This window comes from Microtus ochrogaster, chromosome 6 (genome assembly GCF_000317375.1).
Source record: "Microtus ochrogaster isolate Prairie Vole_2 chromosome 6, MicOch1.0, whole genome shotgun sequence".
Taxonomy (NCBI): Eukaryota; Metazoa; Chordata; class Mammalia; order Rodentia; family Cricetidae; genus Microtus; species Microtus ochrogaster.
Genome location: NC_022013.1, coordinates 82,715,375 through 82,739,666, shown reverse-complemented (window position 1 = coordinate 82,739,666; position 24,292 = coordinate 82,715,375). Strand labels below are relative to the sequence as shown.

The 24,292-nt window shown below is 42.6% G+C and overlaps 1 protein-coding gene across 1 annotated transcript in view; it reads right to left on the bottom strand.

Annotated features, from left to right (window-relative positions):
• Window positions 1-282: 282 nt before the first annotated feature.
• The window catches only part of Lbr (lamin B receptor), a 26,679-nt gene continuing 2,669 nt past the window's right edge, over window positions 283-24,292 (bottom strand). The window contains exons 2-14 of the mRNA XM_005348943.3: window positions 22,317-22,495; window positions 19,975-20,184; window positions 16,964-17,047; window positions 16,565-16,757; window positions 14,784-14,980; window positions 12,113-12,167; window positions 8,330-8,521; window positions 7,324-7,427; window positions 6,314-6,439; window positions 3,779-3,947; window positions 2,509-2,589; window positions 2,278-2,400; window positions 283-1,982 (exon numbers count right to left, since the gene is read on the bottom strand). Coding sequence (XP_005349000.1) covers window positions 1,822-1,982; window positions 2,278-2,400; window positions 2,509-2,589; window positions 3,779-3,947; window positions 6,314-6,439; window positions 7,324-7,427; window positions 8,330-8,521; window positions 12,113-12,167; window positions 14,784-14,980; window positions 16,565-16,757; window positions 16,964-17,047; window positions 19,975-20,184; window positions 22,317-22,481 — 1,860 coding nt within the window. The 5' untranslated portion in view covers window positions 22,482-22,495 and the 3' untranslated portion in view covers window positions 283-1,821. The remainder of the gene's footprint in view (window positions 1,983-2,277; window positions 2,401-2,508; window positions 2,590-3,778; window positions 3,948-6,313; window positions 6,440-7,323; window positions 7,428-8,329; window positions 8,522-12,112; window positions 12,168-14,783; window positions 14,981-16,564; window positions 16,758-16,963; window positions 17,048-19,974; window positions 20,185-22,316; window positions 22,496-24,292) is intronic.

Below are 24,292 nucleotides of genomic sequence, written 5' to 3'. Positions count from 1 at the left end.
TATTTGTTGGGATTTATTTTTTGAGACAAGATCTCACTCTAGCCCAGAACAGCCTCAAACTCATGGTGATCCTTACTCAACCTCCTGGACTGCTGTGATTATAGGAACGAACCACCACTGGCTCAAGCTCCAGTTTTGCTATAAACCTGATGAGTCCCTGGGTTCCTACAGCTCAGGAAGACCCAAGCAAATGATCCAAGAGAAAAAAAATAGGCTATGGTTGCAAAGCACAGGCTCCTGTGTAACCCCAGAGCTGCAGGCAAAAAGAATGAGGCTCCAGAGTGATCAAAACAACTTATTTATTTTCAACTGAAGTTTTATTACAAAGCTTATCAAACATCAAATTAAAAACTTGCACCTGATACCCAGACACTGGTGCACTACCCTATCTCAGATTCTTCTCACTGAAGACAAGAACCCGTCTTTCATCTTACTCCAAATTCCCTTGTAAGTTCAGCACATATGTGCCGATACCAGGAGAAAAGCAAAATAGAAAAACACCTGCTTGAAGACCTAAGTACTAGCAAAACAATGGCAATTTCATAAAAATAGTCTAAAAATTACAGAATGCAGAGTGTCCCTTCATGATCACGGTAATATAAACTATACACTCTAAGCTGGAGAGCAGAATGAATGCTTTGCATCTGGCTCATATGTGATGTGTAATCAAAACAAATCAACACACTATAATTACATTCTTCTGTTTAAGATTCTGAGGACAATGTAGCTGTCAATATAAAACTCTAGAATTTGCCACTTGTCCTGCTTCAGGACAGTCACTATGAACAAATCAGCTTTACTAGAATCCAATGGCTTCAACCAGCTTATTACAGCTATCAAATTGAAACAGAACAAGTTTAAACTAGCTTCTTAAAGTTGTTTCAAGAAAAACCTTTCTAGAGAGTTCTGAAGACAAAGGATACAAAATAGTACAAACTATTAGTTAAACAGTAGCAAAAACACTGTTGAATTTTTAAGTCAAAAACATATAAAAATAGTAGCCTGAAATGGCAATTTTTTCCAATACCAATGCATGTAAAAATATTTAAATAGTGCTGTTACTCCAAAAATATACTTTTTTTTTCTATTTGCAACAGTTTATAAAGGCAAACACCTGCAAATTGAGGTAGCAAAGCCAAATTCACAAACTTTGGATAAAGAAAAATAACTTTCCTATATTTTAACTTTAAATGAACTCTAATTGCTTTACACTTTTAAATTCACATACTTTACAAAACTTAATTTAAAACACTGAAAATGTTTTTGTTTAAAAAAAACTACTTAGTTTCTGATATCTCAATTCAAAAACTGTACAGAAAAAAAAAATCTCAATTCAAAAACTGTACAGAAAAAAAAAATCACAAGTCACCATATATTACATAAGTAAGCTATGTATTTACATTTCCAAATGCACTTTTAAAGGCTGAGGTCAAGCCACTGTTATGATCTCCTTCCTCTTCACATACACCACCAATACTGGGCTGGGGTTTGCCTGACATATATAGAGACAATTCTCAATGTTTAAGTACAGGTTTTCACTTAAGAAAAACCAAATGGCAAAAACAAAAATTGAAAAATACAAAAATAAGACTTCAGATTTTTAGGGATTAAAACTTTCCTATTAACAAGCAAACTCTAACACCTCTGTACTTCCCCTTACGTTAACTGCTATATAACTATATTAAAAGAGCTACTATTTGGCTCTATAGTCCTGACTCAGAAAAACACTTAGAGATCCTGTCAGTGCAACAACAGCTAGTTCATCTGGACTTCCTCCTGGTCTCCGAGAGGCATCTGACTTGCGGGGGCACCGAGCGCAGGTCAGTAAACATAGGGCAGGATGCGGTAGGGCACGCGCTGGCAGTACTTCTCCCAGGCCAGGCCATACTTCCTCTTACACTGGTGCTCATCCCGGGCTTCGCGGTGGACGAGCAACACGGTGAAGTAGATGACATAGAAGTAAGGCAGGAGGTGGTTAAACCCTGTAGGCGACAACAGCAGCCACTGGATTTATTTCCACCCCGTGATTTTTCCCTCAAATGCCAGAAGAACTCGTTTTCTGAATCAAGGTATACCAAATCACAAACTAAATGTTCCATACTGTCTTCTTAGGAAAGCCAACTCAAAACATTCCCAATACCCTCAGGAGCTAGACAGCAACTGATAGACACCAAGAACACAGACCCTGAAGCAGGCAGGAACTCTCATCCCACCACAGCAGCCAGAAATGCTCCAACCAATGACATAAGGTGATCAAGTTAGCACTGAGATGCTTACCACATGGGAGGGACCAGGCCAGAGCCATGATGAGATCACCCAAGTAATTGGGATGACGAACAAAGCCCCACCATCCCGAAACAAGCAGACTCTTCCCTGTGGAAGTATGGATGGTCTTTAAATCTATAGAAAAACAAAAACCTCCTTTAATGACCTCTAAAATGTGAGGCAAAGAAACCTACACATAACAAATCTATAAATGCAAATAGACAAATTTAAAGAAATCCTTACGTGCGAGCTTTGGATCAGTGGGATTCTTCCGGAATGCATTTTTCTGAGAGTTTGCACAACGGAAGATTATATAGCCACAAACTGAAATTTTAAAATAGTTTCCTGTTAGTAATTTAGATGTAATCCAGCATTTAAAAATCTGTAATTTCTCTTAGAAACTTGTTTCTGAGCCCTAAAGAAATGTCCAGAGTAAAAATAGTCTGACTTCTTGAAAACAACTGAATAAACACACCCAATCCCCAAATGCCAATGAACTCTTCTGAAATCTCACTCATCATAGCCGGCCAGCCATTCCCACAAAGAACAGGGTCTGAGACAGCAACAGGACACTGACTTGTCTGCTGTCTACAAGATGTGCAGGCACAACCGTTACTTCCTCGGTAAAATACTAGCACTCCAGTAGATTTATTCACATTTCAACAGACCCTGACATGGCACTACTATTTGATCTGAATAACAAATACCAAATCTCCACTTGAGTGTCTCTGTAAGACGCAAACTCTTTTGATTAACTCACAAGTGCCACTGACAGGAATAATCAATGGAGAAACTAAATCTTCATGTTAACCAGGTGCTTGAATTTCCTCTTCCATCACAGATACTCAAGTGCCCTAAAACTATTTCACGAATATAGTTTCTATATTCAAGCTAATGTTCCCGTCCACCTCTAGTAGAGATTTTGAATGATCACAAAGGACTAAAGGAAAACCACCTGAACTGGTAGACCTCACAGCAGCCAAGCTGGGCCTCTCCCTCTGTCCTGCCCACCGCTTACCTGTGCTGACTTGGCTCCCTGCCTGTCTTCCATCCTTATTTACCCACTGAGCCTCAAATCCCACATCCTCCAGTACGTACAAGCTGATATTCCCCAGAACTGGCTCCCTTTCCACTTCTTGCTTCTGCCATACATGCCCCTTAGTACAATGTGTGCTCACCTCAGGCCACAGATCTATTACTATAGTAAGACTGAAAGTTGTATGAAGACCAATTTCATTTTTAAGATCTCTAGAAAATGCAGGCTTTTGAAAGCAAAGAAAATTTTTTTCCTAAGCAATACAATCTATTTCAACTGCTTAAACGTAAAAGTAAAGTGTGCCACTGAGAGAACTAGTGGAGCCAGCATGTCTTCGATCCTCTTTGTAAACTTCAGAATGTTCTCAGTACTTATCATAAATTATTTCAAAGCTGTGATCAAGTACAATGGAGTGTGACGGACAACAACCAGAAACAGCAGACACAGTGCCTTGGACTGAACAGAGCTAGCACTCACGTTTCAGAGCAATGATGACGGAAGCCAATGGCCAGGACAAGTCATAGGGATGGCTGACCAGATAGAAGGCCTGAAGGCTGTAGGTGAATGGGACCCACACTAAGTCTCCAAAGGCCAACATGAAGCCAAAGCCATCGTGGATGATGTCCATGGTAGTCAGCAACGCTTCCTAAAATGACAGATGGGAAGAAATAAAAGCCACCTTGAGTTTAAAGGATTTAAAGTACTAATTTATGACCAAGCGTGTTAAGTGAAGGTGCATCAGTGTTGAAAGGCAGGGGTTCCGCTGCTCTGGCCTGAGTCACCATGTCTCACCTATCTCGCCGCCTCCTCACCCTAAACTGCAATAACAGACCCCAAACCCCTCTCGGGCTTCTGCTGCCTTTGCCCTTGACCCCCCTGATCTCACTTTCCTGCAGCAGGCCTCAGTCCCGTCCCAGTCGGCGGGTGCGAAAGGGGAACTTGCTGTTCGCAAGGCAAGCTACCCGGTTATTTACCTGCGGTTCCCTCCGGAGACCAATCTCGCTAGCAAAAGCTGACTAGATGGGGACCCGCCGGTTGCTAAGGCGACCGCCTGGTTCGGTCGCAGGGCCCCAGGTTGGAGCGCCAAAATGAAGGCGAATTTAATTAATCCAGGCCAGTGGGTACAAGAAGACAATTTTAATATAAAAGCACACTCACACACCCGGTGGGGGCCAAAATGAAGGCGAATTTAATTAATCCAGGCCAGTGGGTACAAGAAGACAATTTTAATATAAAAGCACACTCACACACCCGGAGTTCACGTAAACCGGAAAACAGGAAGCGGCTCCAGTGTCTGCGCATCCCAATTGATTAGTAAAAACATTCGCCCGAGGCTTTCCCGCCCCAAAAGGCGGGGTCTCTCTACACGTCCCCGGGCAGTGGTTCTGCCCCTGCGCCTGGCCAGTTCTCAGATGCTACCATCTGTATTCTAGAAAGCCACTCACACTCTGATTGTCCACTTACACTCTCCACTGCCAAATGTACATACCACAGTGCCCAGAGCAAGAAGTAATGGGTTCAAAAAGTGTGTGGAAAAGCAGTACAACCACATAGGGATCACTTCAACTCTCCTATACATTGTCCACAGAGGCAGTAAGCTGGCTGGCAGCATGGCAAACAATGTTTCACATTCATATATACTCAGTTTGTCAGCAAGAGCACCAGATGTCTCTGGACCAAGATGCCTGAAGGTCAGACTCATGAGCACATCTCTACACAATAACTATCATAGAGTTCTGGCTTGAAGAAAAAAGTAGTACTTTCAGGGCATCTACCCCAGATTCTCATGAAGTGAAAAAGTCAGAGGTCACAAATCTAGGCCCTACAGCTCACACCCTAGATGTCAAATGATGCTTATGCATACAGCTCTGGGGCCCTAAGCTCTGCTCTGAGGGTCCAAGACAAGATAAAGGTGACTGAGGAGCAAGGGATTAGGGCAAATGAAAACACTGTGACAAAAGTCAAAATGAAGGCCGGGCAGTGGTGGCGCACGCCTTTAATCCCAGCACTCGGGAGGCAGAGGCAGGCGGATCTCTGTGAGTTCGAGACCAGCCTGGTCTACAGAGCTAGTTCCAGGACAGGCTCCAAGCCACAGAGAAACCCTGTCTCGAAAAAACAAAACAAACAAACAAAAAAAAAGTCAAAATGAAGGAGTTGTCAGTGAGAGGAACAAGCATGGGGCCAATTAAGACTCTAACCCCTGCTCAGGCTCACAGAGCTGCAGTTCACAGGACAGTCCTCTCCAGGGCAGGGCGTCTACACAGCACTCTGGGTTCCTAACGTGGAAGGACCTGCACTGAAAAGTTCCCAGCAGCCGCCAGGTGCTGCGGAAATTATAGGGCAAGGTCTCTCCCTTCCTTACTCCCCCAAGCCATCCTGCCTTCAGCAGCTGAGGAGAGTGCTAGGTAAGGTGAGGGCCGCGTAGGCATGAGGCCCAACTTCACTTTAAAAATGAGGTGGCATGCACTTGTAATCCCAGCACAGGGAAGTCAGAGAAAGGTGGAGCCTGAAGCCTCTGCTCAGTCAGTCTAGCCTACTTGCTGAGTTTCAGGCCAGTAATACAAATCATTTTACAAAACAGAGGCCAAAGAGTGACACTGAAGTTGTCCTCTGGCCCTCACATGTATGTATGTGTGCACATACACCCAAGGCTAACAGAAATCAATGTTAAGTGTTTAGACAGCCACGTCTCAACAGAGCTACTGACACACCTACCAGTGTCCATGTGCAGGCCCCTTGAGCCACTACAGCATCACCAACACAAGGCCGAGGCAGGCTATACCATCCTCACTCTGTATGTAAATAAGCAGCTCAAGCTCCCAAGAGAAAAACCAAAGTGCTGACCAAAAGCTGCTTGAGTTCATGGCGTCCAAGAACTCAGCTCTTAAAACAATCTCATGCAAGCACAGAAATGCACTCCTATAATTCCAACTCAGGAGACTGAAGCAGAAAGATCACTTCAAACCAGCATGGACTGTTAGGACTGGAAAAAAAATAAAGTCAACAAATTACCTCGTTCCAGAGGGCATCCACCACGTACAAGAGCTGGAAACTGTTAACCAAGACCATAGCCAAAGACGGGGCACCACGTTCCTGTACTTTCATTTCCGCCAAAAGCATCACCAAGTTAACAAGCACCTGGAAAAGAGGCAGGAAGAAGCGTTCTCAAAGGCACTCGCAGGGACAGGCACAGCTGAGCCCAGTGCACATCACCCACGGCCACTTCAGCCCTGACTCGTGTCACACCTGTGCTACTCTTGCCGACATGTGCAGCCCCACATAACACATGAGAACACAGTGGAATGATCTGAATTAAAAGATGGTCTTAAGAATGACTCATGGGGGGGGGGTGGCGGTAGTGGTGCACATCTTCAATTCCAGCACTTGGGAGGCAGAGGCAGATGGGTCTCTGTGAGTTTAAGGACAGCCCGGTCTACAAAATGAGTTCCAGGATATCCAAAGATACACAGAGAAACCCTGCCTCTAAAAACAATAAAATAAAATAATAAGAATGACTGATCAGTATACCTTCAAAGCAGTGATTTGGTCATGGGGGACTAAGGAACCTGCACAGACTAGAGGAGACAAGAAGAAAGAATGGAGCAGTCATAAACTCCTAACAGAATCCAGTAAGGGCCATGGATGTCCGTACAAACAGATCTCCTGTCCTTGATGGACCAGGCATTAGTACAGGATCCAACTAAGGAAATAAAGGAGATTCTCAGCTCTGCTGCAATTCTCCAAGTCTGAAACTGAGTCTAAATAAGGGGAAGGAAATAGATAATTCTATATTATCACTCTCCTAGATATATGCAATAAAAATGAAAAAATTCTGTGATGTTTAATAACCCATAATAAGGTATCTTCAACATGTAAAAAAAATTATAGCAAGAAAATATTTTGTGTTAAGATGAAATGATGGAAAACTGTAATTATTCTTCTTTAAAACTGCTACATTTCCTTCTAAAGACAAGATAAAGTCATACCACTGAATTTAAACAAAACGAAAATAAAAGACATACCCATCCAATCAATCCAGGACGCAATTCACAAAAGTATTTGAGATCAAAAGCACCAATTCGTGGATTTAATTCACGGCCAATGAAGAAATCATAGACAACATTTCCTGGGAAGGGAAAAGTGTTTGTTTACCCAGTCACAAGTATTTAAATCCAACTGCTCCCTATTACCAGGTCCAATCTCCCTCAAGAGACTACAGAGGTGAAAGCAAGGGACAGGACTCGGGAGTCAGGGCTGCCATGCCTCCTGAGGGCTCACGTGACCAGGTTCCCCACAACTCTAAGAAACTGGAGGGATTTGTTTTGGTTTGGGTTTTCAAGACAGGGTTTTTCCGTAACTTGCTTTGTAGATCAGACTGGCCTCAAACTCACATAGATCCACCGGCCTCTGCCTCTCGAGTGCTGGGATTAAAGGCATGTGGCACCATACCCAGCTCTGGGTTTTGTTTCTTTTTTTTTTTTTTTGTAAATAGAAAAACTTTTTCTTTTTCCTCTTTGAGACAAGGTCTCACTACATAACTCTGGCTGGCCAGAGCACTTTATTTAGATCAGGCTGGCCTCAAATTCAGAGAAATCCTCTTGCGTCTGCCTACCAAGTGTTTGGTCTAAAGGCATGTACTACCACATCCAGTCCATAGGAAACTTTTTAAAAATAGTATCTTAGGTCAGAACCAAACAATGTGCAGCCTGTTTTTTTTTTTTTGGGGGGGGTGCCTTTTTAAGGAATTTACTACTTGCCAAAAATAGGTAGAGAGATGGGAGAGAGAGGGAGGACAAATAAAAACTCAGGATTTTATCCATCTAATAACTAAAAATCAATGAGCACTAAATAGAAAAGTGTAAGAAGAAAAAAACATTTAAATTTTGCCTTCATTTTTTTCTACACTTGTTTTCTTATGTCTCTTCATTTCCCACAATTATGTTAGAAAAAAACAACAATCTACTCAAGCGCAGCCATGGCTGCCAAGGCTCTAGACACACCCATCCAGCACATGCTGTAACTGCTCACCAGAACTGGCAGGTGACAGCTCATCCCTAGGGGCCTTCAAAGAGTGGGCATAGAGATAAACACTCAAGACCACTGAAAACACAGTGGCTGCAAGTGCAAACTGAAGGAAGTGAGTGTACACATAACACAGTTCTATGCCCCAGAAGAGAGATGCTCCCACGACAGCAGATGTCAGGACAAAAGCGTAGAATCCTTAAAAAGAGAGGAGAGAAGTTAATTAACATCATCCTGGGGCTCACATTTCAGTTTATTTTTTTCTAAGATATGTCACACTAGGTTGCCCAAACTAGCCTTGAATTTTTGGGCTCAAAACACCCAACCCCCCAACCCCCCCCCCCCAACACACACACTTTAGCTTCCTGGGTACAAGGAGCTACCAGCCAATGCAGTGTTTTTATGTTTAAGTCTTAACTTCACTACCCATATTATAGTCAGAAATGTGCAAATATGCAATGTTCTTCCAGTGCAATCTTCAATGTGTTCCAGATGAAGTCATCAAATTATATTTCAATTAAAAGTCAAATACAGGAAAGTCATGGTGATTAATGAGATTTCTAAGTTTTGGTAGTTAAGAGGGTCATCACAAATCTGCTATCTAAACTTGTGTTTTCTACATACCAAGTTTATTCCAAGGAATAACGTTAAAGTTATGAAGTGGTCAATATAGTTGTTTTTCACTTGATAGCCCATGCAAATTAACCACCCAAATTAACCACCCAAATATTTCTTAGGAATTTTCTTAGTGGTAAAATCCCATAAAAAGAAATCAAGTAATATTAGAAGCAAAAATAAACAGAAGAGGGAAGTTTTTACAAACGATCATGTGCCCAGGTGCAGCGTTTGACCTCTGAACAGACCACACACCCTCAATGGAGACAAAACATGGCTCAGAAAACCCAAACACCCAGAGCAAGAGGCCTGAGAGCAAAAGTAAACAACCCACTTCTGCCCAGACAGCAAGAGACAGAGCATGTCAAAGAGACAGGTTCCACCAGCAAGGAGTTGAGCAAGAACAAAAAGGATGGCCAGTACCAGCAAACATGGCCTAAAGTCTAGCACAGAGCTGGCTAGGATGGCTTGCAACTTAGCACTTAAAGGCAGGCAGCTCCGAAAATATTTCTGCTTCCCTTCTAGAATCCAGCAGGATGATTTTAGGTAAGAGTGCTGCTAGGCAAGCCAGAAAACAAGCACCACCCAAAACTAGAAAAGGAGGAAGCCAAACATTAAGATTTATTCAGATTGTTCCTCGCTTACAATGGTTGAACTTAGGAAGTTCTCACTGTAGCATGCACAGTAAAAAGACACATTCAGAGCCATACACAAACTGGATCCAGGCTAGCAACATACAATGTTCTCTCCTGGTGCTGGACAATGCAGTGAGCTGCATGATCACAAAGGTGACCAGCAGATGCTCTACAGTGGTCTGTGCTGCTATGAATAGGAAGTACATCTGCAACTTATGGTATGACCAGGTAAGATGGACTTACAGACGTAAGCACAGTCCTAAACTGAGGAGCATTTGTCATAGAATTCTAAATGAAAACAAATCACTCTACCCGATCTAGTAAAATAGAAAATCACTTAATGATAACAACCACACAGACTTCTTAGAATCACATTAGTGGCACTTTATCAGTCTTCAGAGGGTAAAGTTGTACTGAGTCCCTAGCACATATGCTGACCATGGAGACACCTAGACCATAGTTAAGTGTCAACATCTGTCCGTTAGGCATGCTCCATGTTGTTCCTCCCCACTCAACACAAATGTGCCAGTGAGTGCCCATCACCCTAGTGTCAAGTGTATAGTAAACACAACCTAGCCCACAAAGCTACATCCTACCAGGAAAAATCCAGTAAACAGAAGATATGATGTGGGAAGAGATAACAATCAGAAAATAAAAGCAGGCAAGAATAGACCCAAAGCTTTCTCCTTACTTTTTCAATTAACAGTGAATTTCTCCACCTTCCTTACAGCTTCCTCTTAATTAAGAAGCAATAATAATTACAGCTTCATGGTGTAAAAAGCATAAGTAAAGATGCAGCTTTCAGGCAAAGGGTTGACAGAGTGTACACAAAGAGACAACCCAGAGGCCAGTCAGCTGCACCAAGCAACCCAGTACAAGAGTGGCTTCTGGGTGGGTTGACGCAGACACCTCTACCAGAGGCGGCTTTCTAGAACCTCAAACAATGCTCAGGGTGGTAAAATCCTAGACAAATACTTTGAATGATCATAAGTGCTATTTTTGTTGTTGTTGGTTTGCTTTTTCAAGGTGGGGTTTCTCTGTACAACAATCCAGACTGTCCTGGTACTGGCTTTATGTCCCAGGCTGACCTCAAACTCAGAGATCCACCTGCCTTTGCCTCCCAATTGCTGGAATTAAAGGTGTACACCACTACCACCCAGCAGATGTGTTATTAAGAAAATAAAATAGTGATATTAAGAAAATTAAAAGCAGTGGTGGCACATGCCTTTAATCCCAGCACTTGAGAGGTAAAGGCAGGTGGATCTGAGTTTGAGGCCAGCCTGGTCTGAGAGTGAATTCCTGTCTCAGAACAAAAAAGAACCAAAAGGAAAAAAAAGAAAAGAAGCTGGAGAGATCTCTCTATGGTTAAAAGTATGTGCTAGGCACTGGAGAGATGGCTCAGTGGTTAAGAGCACATACCTGTTCTTTCAGAGGACCCAAGTTCTGTTCCCAGCACAACACAGTGGCTGACAACCACCTATATATACAGGAGCCCAACACTTCTAACCTCTAACAACTCCCACATACATGGTGCATGTGGTGGTTTGAGTAAATATGGGCCCCATAGACTCATGTGTTTGAATGCTTGGCCTATAAGGAGGGGCACTATTAGAAGATGTGGCCTTGTTGGAGGAAGTGTGTCACTATGGGGGTGGTGGGGGTGGGCTTTGCGGTTTCATATGTTCATGTTACACCCAGTGTGGAACACAGTTCACTTCTTGTTGCCTTTGGATCAAGATGTAGAACTACCTCTCCAGCACCATGTCTACCTGCATGTTCCCTTGATTTCCATCATAATGATAATGGACTAAACCACTGAAACTATAAGCAAGTTCCAATTAAATGATTTTCCTCTGTAAAAGTTGCTGTGGTCATGGTGTCTCTTCACAACAGTAAAAACCCTCATTAAGTGCATATACATACAATCAGGCACATGCACACATGCATACACACTCACACACAAACAAAAATAAGTATTTAAATAATTAAAAAATAAAGAGGTGAGTAATGGCTGCTCTTCTCAACCTAGGAAACCACAGTGGTTTCCCAGCACCCACATCGCTGCTCAAAATGATTAGAAACTCCAGTTCCAGAGGATCCAAAACCCTTTTCTACTCTGGTAGGCACCAGGCACAGACACGGTGTACACACATTCACACATGTAGGCAAACACTCACACACACAGAACAAAAATAAATCTTTAAAGAAGAAAAGAAACAGAACTAACCAGGCTAGCAGCACACACTTGTAATGCCAGTACTCAGGAGGTTGAAGCACGAGAGCTAGCCTGTACTACAAAATGAATTCCAGGCTAGCCTGTGTGACATACCAAGGCCCCATCTCAAACAAAGGAACAGAGAGCTAGACACTAGGATTAAGTGTTTGGTCTGCACAGCATCTCTCATATTAACTACTAGAATAAGTTATTTATCCACAAGTTCTTCAGACTTCTAAAAGACAATCTACTGTTCAATATCCCAATGAATCAGTGCCAACAGTTTAAAACTGTAAGATCATTATTTAAGAAAAAAAAAATCACCATTTATTCTATACTTGAGTCTTCTTCCATCAACAAGAGGTGTTCCTTCTACAACCTTAAAAGGAAAAAAAATATTAAATTTTAATTTAAAAATTAAAGCACATTATCACCTTTCTTACACACTACACATTTAAGTACGTGATCTCCGCAAGAAAGTACCTCACGGGGGGCTGGAGAGATGGCTCAGAAGTTAAGAACAGTGACTGCTCTTCCAGAGGTCCTGAGTTCAAGACCCAGCAACCACATGGTGGCTCACAACCATCTATGAGATCTGTTGCCCTCTTCTGACCTGCAGGTGTACACTGTATACATAATAAATAAAATCTTTAAAAAAAAAAAAAGTACCTCATGGTAGGAAGTACAGCAGTGTAAAATGACAAGCCCTTTGACGAAGCAACCTCACAGTCAGAGTTCCCTTAAACATACATGGTTAGTAATTTCTCAGCGCACCAAGATACTGCCATAACCACCTCACCAAACGGTCCCACACATAGCACAAATCTAGTGTGCTCAGAAATCTCCACTGGGTTCCCAATTACTAACAAAACAGTCTCACATCTGTGAGGCTCTCTTCAAAAATAAATAATGAAAATAAAAAAAAAAAAAACACAAAAAAAACACAGAGAAGCTAGTAAGACCCACGGTCTCTACGACTCAATGAACTTCCAGTTAGAACAGTCATTCAAAAGGGAAGCTGCGGAGCGTCAAGGTCCATGTGCATGCTTTTTCACGTGCGGGGAAATGAGTATATATGTAAACAATAGTTTAACATGAAAAGGAAAAACCTTTTCAGTCCAGTGTGTGCTGCCAACACCACATACACACTCCTCTACTATGCTGAGCGTTATCTCCAGCAGGAGACTGTGAGCAAGCTTCCCAAGTGGGAATCACCATGGCGAATCCACTGCACGTAGCACAGTGATGACCCTGAGAGGGTGGGAATGCGCTGAGTAAAAGGGCAGCCACATACACCCTCAAGTAGCTCCTCCAAAATGTAGTCGTTCACTTTAAACCGTCACACACTAAGATAGTATCATCTGCCAGCACCTGTTCATTTGCTGTGGAAGGGGAACCCAGGATAGAAATGTAAAACCTGAGATCACAGGATTGGCGAAACCCCAAGCCATCCTTCTCAGTTGCAGCTGTCTTGTTGGGCTTTAGTCTGACAATACAGATACAGGTTTCAACACTATGTATGTATGTATGTATCTCTATCACTTTGGTTTGTGTGCACACATGATTTTTAACCACCAAAGTTAATTTTCCAAATAAATGTCAACTAGTTTAGATAAGCCTCATGATAAATTAATCTGAATCTGAACAGAGCCCTACTGTAAGAACGAGTGTAGTTCCATCATCACAGACGCCTAGGGCAGCCAGTTACAATGAGACTGTACAGCACTGAGTCCGCAGCTCCACCCTAACAGAACTTCCCTTCCAGCTGGCAAAGCTGCAGTCTCCTAAGAATAAGATCTGAAATAAATTATGTACTGTTTAGGGTGGCTCATGTTCTTTGAACATATCTCTAACAACTGAAAAGAAGGCTACTCAGCGATGGGAGGGAGTTTAAAAGATACTATGAGAGTCTGAAAAGGACTCAATGTTCTTGACAAAATTGAAAACAAACTTTAATCTGTATTTTTCTTTTTTTGAATTCATGGAGCTCAGAAGACAATAATTTAAGAAGTTGTACCTGAAATGAACACACTGAGGAAGTGCTCTTTTCCCCAGCCGCCTCTACCAAGAGCCATCAATAGCTTACTCTTTCCTGTTGGATTGGAGGGTGTGAGAGAAAGACTATCAACTTGACAAGATCAAGAATAATCTCAGAACAAACCTCTAAGCAGTCATGAGGAAGTTTTTAGACTGGGTGAAGGTGTGAAGACCCAACACCACCCAAGTGAAAGAGAAGAGGAGCTGGAACACAGACTGCTCTTCCAGCTGACCCATGACTCAGAGGATGATTCCCAGCACTCACACGATGATGGCTCACAACCATCTACAACTCCAGTCCTAGGGGATCTGATGTCCTCTTCCAGCCTCTAAGAGCACTGCACACATACAGTATACATATGTACATGCAGGTAAAACACCCCCATACACAAAATAATTTTAAAAAAAGAAAAAGGGAAAGAAAGCCGAGTATAATTATTCATTGTCTCTGCTCCAAACTATGATGCAATGACTAGCTGGACTCTCTTGCCACCATTAGTTCTTGATTACAGATGTTACCCCAAACCATAAGCCACAGAAAAAAAAAATTTCTTTTGTTAGGTATTTTATTGAAAAAACAATACAGGACATTAAAAAAGAAATATAAATATAAATCAGTTTTAAATTTATGCTTAAAAAAATGAAGATATAGGGCACAGAAATAACTCTGTTAGTATATGACTGATAGCTTCTATCTTTGAAACTGCTATAAATATAAGCAATAACAAAGAAGTCAGACAAGTTTCACAATACCATGCCCCTTCAGCCAGGATGGAACACACCTTTAATCCCAGCACTGGGGAAACAGAGGCAGACAGATCTCTGTGAGTTCAAGGCCAGCCTGGTCCATGTGGTGAGTTCCAGATCAACCAAGACTACACGACAAGAACCATGTCTCAAAAAGAGAGACAGAGACTAAGAGAGAAAAGCAAGAAAATTATAAACCCCAAAACCTTACCTTCCCAATTGGGAGAAGGTAAAAGAGAGCTTGAACAAAAAACCAGAGGAGATAGATGCCACAGACTCTGGTCTCCCACAGTTCATCCAGAGTTGGCAGAGGAGGAGGGAAACTCAGCAGGCTGGGGTCCTTCTGCCTACACTGCAGCAGCAGCAGGAGGAGACAGGCAGGCAGGCCGAGCATGATGAGAACCGCACCTGCAAACAATCAGTCCAGTCAAACTCAAATTTCAATCAAATCCATTTCATTGTTAGTCATGTGGGATTTATTTATTCACTTATACTTGTAGGACAACACTAGGCCTGCTAACTGTTTAAAACCAATCTACAAGGCATCATCAAAATCTCACCCATCTAGGGGCTGAAGAGAAGGCTTAACAGTTAAACACACTTGCTCTCAGTTCCTAGCAACCACATGGTGACTCACATCTGTTCTCCTGTGACTTCCCTGGCCACCAGGCACATAACAAACATGCATGCATATAAAGTAAATCTTTTTTTTTTTTTTTCGAGACAGGGTTTCTCTGTGGCTTGGTTCCTGTCCTGGAACTAGCTCTGTAGACCAGGCTGGTCTCGAACTCACAGAGATCCGCCTGCCTCTGCCTCCCGAGTGCTGGGATTAAAGGCGTGCGCCACCACCGCCCGGCTTAAAGTAAATCTTAAAAAAAAAAATCACCTCCCCTTTATCTCAGGCTGAGGAAATGGTTCAAACTCCAGGATTTACAGGCGGAAGGAGAGAACTAATCCCAACTGCTACATGAACACTGTAGAAGTAGCTTGCTTATTCTCTCTCATGCTCTCTCCTTCCCTCCCTCCCCCACCAAACAAAAGAGTAATAAAACATAGTAATTTTTAAACTCCATCTCTGTCACCTCCAATGGGCATACAACCTTGGGCAAGTGAGGAAAGCACAAACTCATCAGAGAGCTAACTCTGAAATTTTCATCTCCAGCCACCAAACAATAGTCAGTCTGATCTTTATGAGAAGAGGAAATGGGATCTTTTTACATAGCCTCCATTACCCTTGAACTTACTATGTAGCTCAAGCTGGTCTTGAACTCTATAGATCCTCTTTTCTCAGCCTCCCAGGGCTGGGTTATAAGCACGAGTCAAGCCTGAAAATGAGCCCTGTAACCTTAACAGACTTTATATCCACGAATTTCTAACTTTAACATATTGTCACATTCACACAACATGTAGAGATTTCGAGTGATGCTTGACACCATCTGTGACAGACCACTAGCAAGGGTTATAAGTCTAGCAGACTACAGGCTGTTTGGATGAGGGCCTGAGCTTGCGCCAGCTTCACGTGCTCACTAACCCGTGGCTCTGCACTGTGCTCCTTGAGCAGCTCATTCATACCGCCCAGCAGGTGGGGAGGGCAGCAGGAGGTTTTATGCTGCAGCCTGACCTTGCTATGAATGCAAGCCAGGCTCTGCCATCTCCCCTCATCACTAACAGAGCTCTCTGTCCCTACAGGACCACCACTACCCTTCCTGCACCCTTCCCAGGACAAAAATCTCCTCACCACTCCTTTGCAATTCTATCCTCAAGACCTAATAGCTGAAACATTAAAGAGAATCACATCAACATACTTTCTACTCTATGGCTGTCCCCTGCCAAAGCTCTCAGCTAAGGCCTTCATATCACTGCTCCTTCTCTGGAAAGTTCTTCCCTAGTCTCCCATCTCCTCACCCTCTCCTTGCTGCAGAGACCTTTCCTGCGCACATGAGAACAACTCTGCCCACCCTTTCTCTTCCCTAGTGGGTTTTTAACACCTACCAGGTGCTCCTCCAAACTCTAAGTCCTTCCTCTGGGGAGTGGTCACTTGAAAGGTTTCCAAAGGTGCAGGTCCTTTGGTAACAAGCTTTTGTTCCTTGAACTCAATTTCTTTGACTTTGACCTCTTCTCTTCTCGGACGAAGGCTGTACTGTGTAGCCATGAAACTGCTTTCTGGTGACAAAATAACTCTTTCCTAGTTTGAATAAAAAAAGTATTAAATACCTATAGTTTACAATTAATGCAAATGCTCCTAACTCAGCATCTCTATACAGCTGTGAATGTATAAGAATAAATGTATTAAACTGCATGCAGCCTTAAGGACAGAGTATAACAAATACAACAATTCCAGAGTGAGTGTGAAGGGAAAAGAGCGCCCCAGATGAAAGAGTACTTTGCTACCTGCTTGTTTTTAAGAGATATGTCATTTCTCTCCATGTGTTCGGGCTCCCCATTGTATATATTGATGCTGTTTCCAAACGGCTTCTAAATGGGACATGAAAACATCATAATCAGAACTGTAACTGACTAAAAGGATCACAATGATAACAAGTTACCACAATAACAAGTTACTACTAAAAGGATCACAATGATAACAAGTTACTGCTGGACATGAAGCAGAGACAAGCTAAAAGACAAGACAAAATCAGCTAGACCTCCTGGTTTTCAAAGGTCAGCTCTTACAGGATAAACTGTGTGCTAGTCTTTTGATAAGGAGCCTCATAATGTAACCAGCTACCCTTAGACTCACTATGTAGCTAGGGCTGGCCTCAAACTTGTGGCAATCCTCCAGCCTCACCATCCTGCCTGAGTATTGGGATTACAGCTGTGCAGCACCATGTCAGGTTTCAGAGCAAACTTTTCCATCTTTCAAACACTCTCCCACTAATGCTCCCATGTCACTGTGAGATGCTGTAACTTTTCTATGAAAGGCAGGTAAGTCAAAATTGGCAAATTCATTCTTAAGCTAGAAAAAAAATGAAGAAAAAACATTCAGTGACCCTATAACAGTCAACAACAGGAAGAGTGGGTATCTGAAGTTCATGCTACCTGACATTTACCCTTAATTTTCTCCTTCCTACATGTCTGCATTACAGAGAAAATAGAAGCAATTTAGCTTACAAGGGCTTGTTAAAATAACGGTTGCAGCATTTTCACTCCTCTGTAAACTGTTAACTAAAGCACCACTGAGTTGAGAAGAAAACTAAAATCCAAGCATATCCCTGTGTGACAAAGACCAGCTGACAAATGACAGCATTAACACCGTAGTGGTTTCTAGCTCCATGTCTTACCAAGCAACAGAGCATTCGCCATACACTTAAGCTTACCCAAGTGTCAATGAGCCACTTGTTAGCAAATGACACACCTAAAAGCTCTGTGCAGTATCTCAAGTTCTGAATAATCTCTACTAACCAAAGATGGAACACAGCCAGTCAGCCAACTCTAAACCATGCTAACTACATGCCAATGCCTTCTATTAAATGGATAGATATATGATGACAGGACACTCAACACTGTGAGGTAAATTATTCAGAAAGAGCACAAGCAGGAGTGGAAAGGAGCGGCCCTAACAAGATGTCCAAAGCCGAGGCAGCCTGAAGGCACACAGACCATCCAGTAGGCTAGGGCTCTAATGGTGAGGGGCAAAGACAATCTGGAGCTGTGTCAACAGAAGAGCACGGTAGAAAGATGAAAGTTTAACAGCACTGTGCAGAAAGAGCAAGCCCACTATAGTAAGCAAAATGCAGTAAAAAAAAAAAAAAATGGAGGTTAAAAAAAAAATCTGACAGTCATGGAGGTTGGAGGACTGTTATAATCCTCAGAGTAAAAGTCCAGTATGACACTGGAAGAAATGTTCTCACCCAATCTAGCAACAAGCCTCTGTTCTGCATGTCTACCTGACCTAGCAGTTCCAATTTCATGAGAACTTAGTCTAAGGAGATAACCAGATGCTGCAGAAAAATAAGTGTTTAGAATAGTGAAAACTTGGAAAGAAAAACACTAGGGTGCACCACAGAACTGACTTTAACAATAACATCTATATAATTTATTTTGCTTGCTATGTAACAACAAAAAAGAGAAATATTCCATGGTAAGCTGCTCACATTTTTTTTTTTTTTTTGGTTTTTTTGAGACAGGGTTTCTCTGTGGCTTTGGAGCCTGTCTTGGAACTAGCTCTGTACACCACGCTGGTCTCGAACTCACAGAGATCCGCCTGCCTCTGCCTCCCGAGTGCTGGGATTAAGCTCACATTATTTTAACACGTTAAAAGTTTAACTACAAAAGTACACATATAGTCTAGTTTTTGATATTATTAAAAGCCTATATGCATTGTTTCCAGAAGAGATAAATATTAAACGAATGGAAACAAAGGTATTCTTTTTACTTGAAGCATCCTGTATTTGCTCTACCATCTAAAACAGTAGTTCTCAACCTGCAGGATGAGACAACTTTGACAAACCTCTATCTCCAAAAATATTTACATCACGATTCATAACACTAGCAAAATTAGTTTTGAAGTAGCAACGAAAATAATTTTCTCATTGATGAGCAACATGAGGAACTGTGTTAAAGGATTGCAGCATTAGGAAGGTTGAGAACCACCGCTCTAAAATATTCATAAAAAAAAAAAAAAACACATAAAAAAAACCCAACTCATTGTGCTAGGTCTCTAGGCCCCACTTCTATATGCACCATAAAAGTCAGTCCACTGAAAACACTTTTTAAATTTAAAAATGAGCCGGGCGATGGTGGCGCACGCCTTTAATCCCAGCACTCGGGAGGCAGAGGCAGGTGGATCAATGTGAGTTTGAGACCAGCCTGGTCTATAGAGCTAGTTCCAGGACAGGCTCCAAAGCCAGAGAGAAACCCTGTCTCGAAAAAAAAAAAAAAAAAGAAAACATTTTTAAATATAAAAAGTGATCAAGCATAAGGAAGCCAATTAGGAGAGCGATAATGTCTCTATGACACAGTTATCATTTTATAGCCTACAAGCTACGTCTGTGTTGATGGAAACATCCTTTAAAAATTAAATATTAATTTAATTTAAATTTAAAAATTACATACAAATAGCACTCCTAGCAACATTTTGAAGCTGCTAAGATAGCTCAATGGGTAGAAATGCTTGCCTTCATGCTCGATGATCTCAGTGTGACTTCTTATCTCACATAAGGAGGGAAGGAGAGAACTGACTACACAACTTCCACATGTGTGCCCATACACACACTGCATATATGTACACATACATACACTGAAAAAACCAAATTGAAAAAAGGGCATTTTTCTTAGATATTCAAAAGAACTATACTACTTTATCAAACACTTATATTTGTTATTTCAACAACCAAAGTGCAAATAATCTGAATAAGCATTTATAACAGGGAAGTCAGGGTAGTTACAAATGAAACAAGTACCAATACAAGGGGAGTCAATTTAACTTGCAATATTTCCCTCCGAGGTTCCTTTTCCTTAATGTCAGCCTGATGGGAAGCAGAGGCAGATCTTCTGGAACCTTTTGGTGCTCTGCCAGGGGATCGGGAGCGTGACCTTGAGCGGCTGCGGCGGCGTCTTGAAGGAGAGCTGGAAGTTGAGCCACTTTTCCTTTGCTTAAAGGATTTTAAAGGCTAGAAAGAAAGAAGCAACAGATGTTTTCAGAACACTACCATCCAGTGTCAGAGTAGAGCTAGAAGAGGTCAGCAAGGGCCACTACCTGCCACCATCCATCATCACACAGGACAAGGGGGATCGCTGCAATGATCCCAACTCCTAGGAAAGAAACAGTTCTTTCCCTCCTCCCCCAGCTTTGACGGTATTTCTCTGGAGTCAGTGTCTATCCCACTAGTAACTTAAGTTACTATTCCCAGTAACTTAAGAAAGGCATAGTCGGGCGATGGTGGCGCACGCCTTTAATCCCAGCACTCGGGAGGCAGAGGCAGGCGGATCTCTGTGAGTTCGAGACGAGCCTGGTCTACAAGAGCTAGTTCCAGGACAGGCTCCAAAAGCTACAGAGAAGCCCTGTCTCGAAAAGCCAAAAAAAAAAAAAAAAAAAAAAAAGGCATGTAACTGATAATGACTAAAACCAACATGGTTGGACATAACTAGCATGGAACCAATTTTTCAAAAAGTAATCAGCCCTATAGTGTCTCTCTGAAACCCACATGAGTTCTTAACAAAGCCCACATTTGATTCCCTTGGCTCAGCTTCTGCTCTGATCCACTGAAAATCACTCCTTCCTCATTTCTAGAAATATGGACCTGGGCAAGGCAAACCCCTGGGCCTCTGTCCAGGTACTGTCTAGTGTATGTGGCCCTCAGATAAGGACGGCATTTACAGATCTGAAATGATTGCTAACAGCATAAAAGAGAAGTCAATGCCATATGACCTGGAGTTGCCTAAGCTTCAGAAACCCCATGAGCCATAAAGCTTAAAACACAGGGTGTGATCCACAGACCATGGGTCCTAACTATTAGTTACTGACAGGTCACAAGGTCCAAACTGTAAAGTTCTTTTTTGTTTTGTTTTCTTTTTTGAGACAGGGTTTCTCTGTGTAGCCCTGGCTGTCCTAGAACTCGCTCTGTGGACCAGGCTGGCCCTGAACTCAGAAATCCCACTACTTCTACCTCCTGAGTGCTGGAATTAAAGGTTAAAGGCATGCACCACCACCAGCCAGATCCAAAACTGTGAAGTTCTAAAGACAGAGCATTTTGATTAAGTAAGCTCATGCCTGTTGAATACAACTAAAACTCTGCAGTTTTAAGATATTTTCCTAGAGATTAATTGTTATGCATTTAATGTATGTATTTGTATACCATGGGTCAACATTTTAAAATCCAGGCCCTCAACAGATAGGCTGGGAAGGGGCCCCAAACCTAGAAAACAACACTCTAATTAAATTACCAGTGTTGAGGAAAGAACTCAAGCCCTGCCAAGAGGTGGTGGCACACACTTTTTTTTTTTTTTTTTTTGGTTTTTCGAGACAGGGTTTCTCTGTAGCTTTGGAGCCTGTCCTGGAACTCCCTTGGTAGACCAGGCTGGCCTCGAACTCACAGAGATCCGCCTGCCTCTGCCTCCCGAGTGCTGGGATTACAGGTGTGCGCCACCACCGCCCGGCTATGGCACACACTTCTTATCTCAGCAATTTGAGGCAGAGGCAATAGGATCTCTGAGTTCAAGGCCAGTCTGGTCTATAAAGGAAGTTCTGCAGGGTGGTGGCAAGCAGACACCTTTTAATCCCAGGACTTGGGAGGCAGAGGCGGGTGGGGGTGGTGAGTGGGGTATCCAGGCCAGCCTGGGGTACAGACAAACTCCAAAGCTACTCAGAGAAACCCTGTCTCAAAAAAAAAGAGCAAGTTCCAGGACAGCCAGGGCTACACGGTGATAAAATACACAGTCTTAAAATCAAAAAGAGTAGAAACTCAAGCCCTGTACATAGCTATTTCAAAATCAGCCAAGTCTGCCTCCTGTGAACCCACCGACCCAGTCTCGCACCTCCCTGGCGACTGTCTGCATCGTCCACAGGCCTTAGGTATGCTGCCCTCCCACACCTGTTTCCCTGTTACTCCGAGCACTCAACTCCAGGAACCAGTGCTAACAAACACCTCCCAGGAGGACCAGACTCAAATGGTATGAGCATGCCAGGATCTGCACCCACACTTCATTCCCGCATCCCTGAGCTAAGAAGAGCATGAGCCCAGAAGCCGGAGGTTGACGGCTGCCTTTAGCCCTCAGCCCTGCCACAAGCCTCAGGTACACTCACCTTGACATCGCTCTCCTTCAGTTCCAGCTCTGTTCCATCTTTGTATTTTACAGTGTACAGCTGGGTTTTGCTGTCATGGCTCAGAATTTCTACTTCATAATAAAGGGAGCTCCCGGGCCATCGACCTCTGACCACTTCACCCTCGGCAAACTTCCTACTTGGCATTTTCTGAAATTAATCTGAACAATTGTGAAGGAAAAAATTCAGTCAATTTACTTTTTGTTTTTTGGTTTTTTGTTTGTTGGTTGGTTGGTTTTTTGGAATAGGTCTTTCCCTAAAACACAACTTTATAGATCTGTTAGCTGGTCAAGATTTCTAGCAGGACAACACAAATTATTATTTGAGCTTCATTTTATTTCATTTGGATCACTTTGTAGGAGATGACTTAGCCACTGGGGTATAGGAAGTGGAACTGAGAATTAACTTTGACAATTGTAATAGGCATCAAATCTTTTGTATTACTCAAAATGCTACTCACCTATAGTAACCAAACCACAGAGCACATCTCAAAAATGATACTTATTTTTATTTGTAAATCTGCATGTCATCTTTAAAAGCTTTAAAATGCACTTAATTTCATTTTTTACAAGCTACCTTACTGAAAAACAAACTATGAGGCAAACTAGGAAAACTAAAAATATACAGTTAGTACTACTATAACCCACCAACAGGAAGGATTTCAAATCCATAATAAAAACATATTTGAGTGTTACTTCATAAAGTTTGCATTCTCAGAGTCAAATTCCAAGGGCATGTCAAGTAACTCTGCCAACCACCCACCCAGGCCAACATGTACCTGGCCGTCGTCCAAGCTCACTCTCAAGCCTACAGCTGACACCTACTCCAGTTGTAACAGTCTTTGCCACTGTTTCAGAACAGGGCCATGAAACCTTAAATATACTTCAAGAAACTACAACCTTCAAGAACTGTCATTTACAAGGGGCAGTTTTGCCATCCTTTTAGAATATCAGATGGCTGTGCTCCTAGCTCTAAGGTGAGGAGGTTTCTCTCCTCACTGACTAGCAGATTCACCGGATAAAACCAGTGCCTCTGGCCAGTGCCCTTGATACCAAAATGATGGAGCAAGGAGACAGAAGACTCCTTCAGCTAAAAATGTCTGTCACCTGCTAAGCAGTTCTCCACATATCACCCAAGCACCTAAAGACGAGTACTCTTCACACACTCCTGCCAGGAGGAGCTGGTTATGCAAGGACTCTTGCAGACTGTGGAATTAAGGAGAAAGTTGCATTACCTACCTCTCCCAAGAAAGTCTTTCTAAATACATTTCTTCACTGTTAATCGCCTGAGAAAAAAACTTCACAAGCTTTATTTGTTTAGACAGACAGCAGATGAAAGTAAACTCAAGTGCTTATCTGGTGATTAGAGGCACATTACAGACTGCCTCAGTCTCCCTAAAGTGTGCGATAGCATCTCTGGGGTAATGAGTGTGTGGACTTGGAAGGGAAAACAGCCCAGAAGCTCTGGGAATGAAGCTGGGAGGCAGAGTATCTGAGGGAACCTTGGGAGGCAGGAGGGCAAAGGCCCACCTCTGCACAAGGGGGAGGGGCACGAAAAGGGAAGGTGACAACATCAAGCTTTGTCGATTTCGACACTTAGTTCCAAGCCTCCGTGGACAAAGAGGAAGGAAATGTTCTGGGCTTCCTTCTCTGGTGCCCCCTCTTCCTTCCCAGACCGCCTCAAACCAACCAATTACTAGCATGAGAGTCTCCTACACTGGTCATCCGAAGTTTGAGTAAGTCACAATGTCTTTCTACATGAAGATGCCACTCTGGTTTCAAACAACACTTCAAAATCTTAAAATGAGCCGGGCGGTGGTGGCGCACGCCTTTAATCCCAGCACTCGGGAGGCAGAGGTAGGCGGATCTTTGTGAGTTCGAGACCAGCCTGGTCAACAAGAGCTAGTTCCAGGACAGGCTCCAAAACCACAGAGAAACCCTGTCTCGAAAAACCAAAAA